The sequence below is a fragment of the Pterocles gutturalis genome, unplaced genomic scaffold, assembly GCF_000699245.1.
Source record: "Pterocles gutturalis isolate BGI_N339 unplaced genomic scaffold, ASM69924v1 scaffold40371, whole genome shotgun sequence".
Lineage (NCBI taxonomy): Eukaryota > Metazoa > Chordata > Aves > Pterocliformes > Pteroclidae > Pterocles > Pterocles gutturalis.
In genome coordinates, this window is record NW_010106882.1 from 7,303 (window position 1) to 14,857 (window position 7,555).

At 37.3% G+C, this 7,555-nt stretch overlaps 1 protein-coding gene across 1 annotated transcript in view; it reads left to right on the top strand.

Annotated features, from left to right (window-relative positions):
* The window catches only part of LOC104472312 (CCR4-NOT transcription complex subunit 7-like), a 9,635-nt gene extending 3,259 nt beyond the window's left edge, over positions 1 to 6,376 (top strand). The window contains exons 2-3 of the mRNA XM_010087925.1: positions 1,747 to 1,857; positions 4,670 to 6,376. Of these exons, the coding sequence (XP_010086227.1) occupies positions 1,747 to 1,857; positions 4,670 to 4,798 (240 nt within the window). The 3' untranslated portion in view covers positions 4,799 to 6,376. The remainder of the gene's footprint in view (positions 1 to 1,746; positions 1,858 to 4,669) is intronic.
* The last annotated feature ends 1,179 nt before the right edge of the window (positions 6,377 to 7,555 follow it).

A 7,555-nucleotide genomic window follows, 5' to 3' on the forward strand; every position in this document is an offset into this window, starting at 1 on the left:
TGCTCAAGGAAGATCAAAATTAGCCATACCAGTACTAGGTTGTCGTGGCAGTTTGTAGGTATTACTTGGGAATTTTATTACTGAAGCTTCCATCTTTTTAAACAAAACAATAACCTGGACCCAAACCTGTCACCATAAGATTCACAGGAATTTTCATAATGTTTGAGCTGATTTTAAAGTCAGACTCTCTTTTTATGGGTCTGAGTTTTAATGTTTCACTGTTATGCTTTTCCCTCTTACTGCTTTCTTTCCTGCACTTGAAACAGGTTAAGAGTGTGAGGAAAGGTGAACTCAGATGCTAGGTAGTCTTTTAAAAGCATTGCCTCTACGCAACATTTTTGCCTTGCAAAGCTTATGGCAGCACTAAGGATTTTGTTGGGTTTTTTTGATCTTTCTAGACATTAAAAAATGTGCATGTGCTTTAGTCTATTTCCAGTAGCTTTATTGCTTAACTATTAAAAAAAAAAAATTATGTACAAAATTATGTGCTTGCAGTGTAGCTTACAGCAGTAAAAGATTGCAGTTACAGTATAACATGTCTGTCCTTCACTGATTTGTTATCTATGTAAAACCAAACCAGTTTCTGACAGTTTTGCTTCCACACATAGTGGTTATTACCATTTTGGGGGGCACTTAAAAGAGGTTTATTGACTCACTCTGTAGTTAATGGCATAGTTTTTCACATAAGCTTATTGGTAAAAAAAATTGCTTCAAAACTGGAGAAGTTTTACCTTTAAAAGCAGAGTACAGATTTGCAGCTTTGGAGTGATGTCTGCAGGTTCACATTGTGTTCTTTAAAACCATGTGTCAACATTCAAAGCAGACAATTAGTTTTAAATTGTTCCTTCTTTGTATGTCAGATGTTTATATACTTTTTTAAGAAGTAGGTTTCATTACACATGAGACTATTAAATATACATCTCTAACAGAAAAGCTGGTTATACCATTGGATGTTAGTATCTTAAAGAAAACGGTGGTAAGACAATGGATTTTTTGCATATTTTTTTTTTCCCTAACCTCTTAGAGCAGCTAATGAAACAAACTTTAAAGAAGGGTAGAGTATCTTGTAGAGAGGGAGTGGGCACTTTCTTCCTTTTTTGACTTTACCACCTGGTTTCTAAATGCCTGCTGTGTAACATTTTCCTGGACTACCTCTAGTGTGCTAAATACTTAAGGGTACTCTAGTTTTTGTGACGGGAAGTGGAAAAACCCTCAACTTAATTGTGGAAAGGTAAGTGGAAAGAAAAAAGTCTTTCAAATGAAGCCTAGATACTTCAACACATGGAGGCATATGGGCATCTCATTTGTAAGCACTTGAATTCTTCTGTTTGTAGAATAACATTTTTATCTTTCAACCTTTCCTTCAAATAGAAAGGAGTACAGGAACACCTGGTTTTGTTCTTCAGCATTGCCAGTCCTTTCGACATCTTGAAGGAATTGTTTTGTTAAGTAATGACCTCTGGTTACTGGAGAAGCTGGAACATGGAGAAGTAGTAGTTTTGTTGGTCACAGATACTACTTTATTTAATCTATACTGACCCAGAATTCTAATGCTGCTGTTGATACTGAAAGTTTGATTCTCCAGGTGTGTATTTATCTAGTATAATGACTGTTCCAGCTACTCTGCAAATGTTAAAATACACCTGGGGTTGTATGACTTTGTGTAACAGGTTTTTCCCAAATACAGCTGATCAGTTTTCTGATTTAATTTTTTTCAGCACTTTACAAAAATGTTTTCTTTTTCAGGGTGGATTACAAGAAGTGGCTGAGCAGTTAGAGCTGGAAAGGATAGGACCACAGCATCAGGCAGGATCTGATTCTTTACTCACAGGAATGGCCTTTTTCAAAATGAGAGAAGTAGGTTGACATGCTGGTTTCATCTCCATGATAATAACATGCTGTGATAGGTGGAATTGCTGCTTCTGATAAGTGTGCCATATTTTAAGGAGGTCTCTGGAGGGCTTCAGGGGTCACTCCTTTCTTGTAAAAAATAAGACCACCTGTATATTCCCCAGAGTAAGAGTGAACCAGCTCTATTGATTCCCTGCTTAGCTGCTGTGAGTGAGTATTACTTCCTGTTTCTAGCGTGTGGCTGGCTTTTGGATTTTTTGTGGGATTTTGTTTTGGGGTTTTTCCCCCTCTCTGTTTTGCAGAGTACCTTTTTTTTAGGTGCTGCAGTGAGTTACGAGCTGCTGGAGCCAAACACCTTTCTGGGTGACTGTACTCAAGCCAGGATTTTTTGGAGCTTCTGCTCAGTGAGCACCCAGCTGGTGTGCAGTGCTCCTTGTGCATCCTTCCCTAGCCTGGGGGCGGGGGGAAGAATGTCTGGACTAGCTACTTCTAGGTAAACTTGCAGGCTACAGGTATATTAAATAATGACTTTCAGGCTGCTGTGGAGAATGTCCATGAATGTCCTTACCATTGAGTAAAGCACAGATTAACTCAGGTTCTAAAAGATTGTACATTGATCAGTTAATTCAAGGTTTGCAGCAAGGGAAATCAGGTCTTACAAGCTTCATGTATCCTTACTGCTTGTCTGCATAGAACAGAAAGATATTAGGATATTTTGCTTTAGCAGAACAAACAAATATTGAAGGGGGCCTCTTCTGGAAAGCAGTTGCACTGGTCAAATGCCAGTGTATCTGGATATGCCATTCTGCCAGCAATTCAGTGTCATTTAGCACGTCTAAATGGCAGTAGCAAACCTTATCTTTTAATAAGGTTTAGTATTGTATGCTGAGGTGTCTACCTTCTGTAATCTAGCTTTTTGTATAAAGGAGAAAATTACTACAAGTTTCTGACAAATACTAGTGAGACAGCAGGTAAAAATTAAATGCTGTGATTTAAGCTGGTTTGCTCATCCTAACTGTCTGTTCTGCCTCTGCTGGAGGTGTTGCAGTTGTCAAACAGGTCATGGGCTACAGATGCAGTAGAGAGGATGGGCATTTCTGGTACAATCCAAGACAGGGCTGCCAAGTGCTGTCTGCCTGGTGTTAGTCTTTTGCTCTTGAATTTGAAACAAAATCGAAAGCAAATAAAGGAAAAAAAGAGGAGGTATATGATAATCATGCCTAAAATATTGCCTTTCAAGTTAGTTTTCTAGAGGAAAATGTTCAAACCCATGATTGTTTCTCTAATGAGATGCAGTTTGTGTTACATGGCAAATTAGCTTCTTGAATTTGTTTACCAGAAGCTCTTATTGGGAGTCGTAGAAATCTTTAAGGTTTTTTCAGTGCAAAGCATTTGCTTAATTAAGCCAACAAAGATTGACTAGGATGATTTTTTTCAGTATTTTCAGAGGTTCTTTGCAAATACAGCATTTCTAAATAAGGGTACAGTAGTCAGCAGAGATACATTTAATGTGCGCTTTTAAAGCCTTTTCAGTAGAGTTCATTGTTTAACAATGTATTTCTGATTGAAAAAACATAATTTTACAATGCTTTTAGAGGTACAAAATTAATAATGTTACTACTGTGTTACTGATTGCTGCGAAGGAGTTGCAACTTGCTGGGATTTTGAGTCCCAGACAAAAATTTACTGACCTCTTCTTCCCATCAGAAATTCTTAAATACTGATACTACAACAGTAGAGCTGTTGTTTTGGGATTTTTCTTACCTGTTTATTTCTTTAAGAACTAGTGGGGGCTTTAAAACTTTTAATTGAGGTCCCCAATTCTTGCAGTACAGAACTTTCCAACCAGACCATGCTGCTAAGAGCAAAGCTTAAACGGAGAAGTTTTTAGCTTGTGTGGTATTTGCAGTCCTCTGCATTTAGATTGCATATTGTGTCCACCCTGCTCCAGTGTGCTTCTGGCTGCCTTAGGTTTCTGATGTTAATGTCGTCAACCACTGGGATGTCCAGGGTTGCTGTGAAATTTTTACGGTGAAGAACTTTTGTGTACATGTCATTCTTCTTTTTTACTTTTTCTGGGTAATTTGTGGTTTTGCTTGAAAACCTAAGTCTGAAGGTAGAATATCAGAATACTATGGGGTTTCATATGTCTTCCCTTGAAATGTTCTGTTGCAGTTAAGACTTGTAAGATGTAAATGCGGTCTTAGTACAAAATCTACTTTAATTTTGCTGTTCCTTTTTAAATTAAGTCCCCCTCTGTAAGGAGCAAGCTGGAAATGCATCTTTCTGCATTTCTCTAAACTTCATAATGGGTTTTGTGCTTAAACATTCTCCCTACCCCCAAACCTTTATAATGTAAATCAGGATATACCTCCATTTCAAGACAGAGTATGATGAAAACTGTCACACTGAGGAGTAGGTAGAGTATGGGCACCAATGATGGATGCTAAACATACGCCCATTGTGAGAAACTCCACAGAAATCAGTTGGAGAAATATCTTTGTTGCACTTGCAGAAGAGTGAGTGATAACTGATAATACAAAACTACCAAAACATTGCATTTGTTCGTTTTGTCAGGAAAGGTGCACAGGAAGACTGATTGTATTCCTTGACAGATTTCCTTTGAAGAATCATGTCATATAACCCATTTTGATAATGTGTTGAGATTAAGTGTGTTATGTTAATTATATCATCTTTTGCACCTTGGGATTTGATATCTTATGCTAAAAGGAAAGTAACCTTTTAAAACCTTTTTATAGTTCTGTTTAAACTGAGCCTTTTCTCTGGCAATAATTGTGTCTCTCTTTTAACTCTTTAGATGTTCTTTGAAGATCACATTGACGATGCCAAATATTGTGGCCACTTATATGGCCTTGGTTCAGGGTCATCTTATGTACAAAATGGCACAGGAAACGCGTATGAAGAAGAAGCGAACAAACAGTCATGACATGAAATGAAAGACCATCTTTTTGACCTCCACATGCTTGTATATAGGTTTTATCTCTGGTTAAGCCCCTTGGACAATAAGGCTTTTGTCCCCCTTTCTCAGCACACTTTCTTTTCTGCCTTTCTATGTACTAGACTTGGCTGTTCCTATCACAGATTTTGATCTTAATATCGATATGTAAATTTTTCTGGGTTGCATTTTGGCCTCATAACTAGCCCATTTGTAAAGAAGCATGTATAGGATCAGTGTGGCAGAGAGAAGGGGAAAGGTAAATCATAATGAATAGTCTGGTAAACTTACCTATATTGATCTTCTAGTTTTCTTGTCTCTTTCCCCTCCCTTCTCCAAATTAGCTGGATCTCATTGTAGCTAACTTTCCCATTCATGTCTGTTCCTTCCAGTATGCAGGCGTTTTAGCTATTCAAGATTGTGGACCATCAAATTTGCACTTTAGAGGGTGACTCTGACTCAGATTTTCTGTTTTATTTGAAGATTTGTTTTGTTTTTTCTTTTGCCCTCAGCTAGAAAACAATCATCTGCCAAGTTCAGCAGCTTCATGCTGTATTTCCTTGGTATCTCAACCCATAGAACATGACTTATTTGCTGCATAACCTTTGTTTATTCAAGCAGAACAAACTACTGAAATCATTGTAACTGCTGTTATTTTACTAGTGCTCAGTCATCTTCAAACACATCCTGCACATGTCAACTGCTGGTTGGCCTGCTGTTTTAAAACTGCTCTGTGATAGGGGAAAGAAGCTTGAAAAAACAGCTTTACACCCTTCAGGAAAGAACAGCTATGACTTTAGCATTTTTGCCCTTAAGCTGAGAGTTGAAGGATATTGGAACAGTAGGAGTTTTGTAATGGCACACTTCCCTTGATCAACTTCCTAGCTTTTATTCTAGTAATGTACACCTCAAATATTTTTTATGAAGTCATATTTATTATGTACTTGGTTTGATGATTTGTGAAAGTCAGTTTAGTTGAAGATAAAACCCAAAGATCTGAAAAAATACTATTTAATTGAATTAGGACAATTAAATCGTGCTTTTTTTGTAGTTGCTACAAAGACAGATGTTGCAGATATTTGTTGTAAGACAACAAAATATAAATAACTTATAGCTAATAAAGTTACCTGAGGAGTGTAATGCTAGTTTATTTTTGAGTATATCTTAGCAATATATTTTAGATATATTGTTTTAAAGGATCCTAAAGTACGTTCTTAACTCTGCATAGCATGTGTACAGAGCAGTTGTGCAGGAAGGATTTTTGGTATTGAATAGCTAAATACTAGCCTGAAATGATGGAATGTGCGACATTGTGTGCCTGTGTGTGCGTGCGCACACGTATGTGTGTGCGTGTTCGACACGGAAGTCAATAGTATAAAAATCTCCAAATGTTCGCCAAATTATTCTGTTTTACCTTGTACTTAAAAAAAAAATCAAACACCTTTTTTCATTGAGTTACAATGATGTAACTGGGTGGTCCTTTTTAAACAACAAATAATTTGCATAAGACGGTATTTGTTTTTAAAGCTTTTGTAAATAAAGGCCTAAGAAATGTTTTCTTACATAACAGTAGACTGGTGGTTTTGTTGCAAAATTTTTCCTGGAATGTGGGTATTTAGTCAGTTCAGTTCTGTATTCTGTTTAGTTTAGGCATCATAGTTCTCTTTCATGTGCTTATGAAATGATCTAACTCGCTCTCCCTGACTGATTCCACTTTCAGAGCAGAATTCTCTTCGTGTGTTTCCAGTTACTTCATTCCTACTGACCTGAGTTGCAAGAGTGGTGATTACAATTTACTACTGAGGCATCCAAATCCAATTCGTAATTTATTTTAATACCATTATGCATTAGATGATGATGACTTGTTTTAACTTTGGTTGTCTTTGGCTTTAATAAGATAGGGACTATCTGATGGGAAAACAGGAAGGATTCTTACTGTGGCATCAATCTCTTGTCTTTTCACACTTGAACTGTTTGCTTACATGGAAAATTTGTATACACATGAAATGAAGAACCCCTGAAGTTTGATGCATTTGCTTTAAAGTTTAGTAGCTTTGTCTAAAGCAGACTGATACAGCTATCTCTGGTTACCTGTTGAAGGGAATGACTCTTGGAAGAGCTTTGATGGGTTTTTGTTTTTGAAGTAACTTTTTAGTTGTAGGTCAAAGGAAGTTTTTAGAGGCTTCTAAATGTGTGCCCACAGTAAAAGTTTTACTTCAGACTGGGATGCGCTTTTGAAGCAACTGCTGAGCATCCCACATGCTGTGCTGTGCTTTGCTCTGCTTTCTGTCATGAAACTGTCAAAGCTTGGACTTCTTTTGGAAGAAGCTGAACCCAAAGATGCGCAATAGGTGTGCATGTTGTGGCTGCTAATGAACAGGCAGTCTGCAGGACCAGGCTGAGTTTGCTTAAGCCCTAGCCTAAAATTCTCATGGGGCATTTGTCTTTGAGCAGTTCTACTCTTTATAGTTTTCTTCATGTAAGAAAAGCTTTTCTCAAAAGCCACTGATCAGCATAAAACTAAGATTATGCTTTATTCTGTGTGAGAACTCTTAGTCTGATCTGTGTGATCTGTTGAGAGTTGATTGCAGGTGGGGAGACATCTGGGCATCATTCAGTTTCCATGGCAAAATTAGATTTAGTTTCCATTAAGGAGTGATTTAAATGGTGAATTGTAGAGATTATGAAAAAACTAATTTCTTCTTATGTGTAGGACCATACTTGTAAACTGCAGAGCCTGAAATCTGA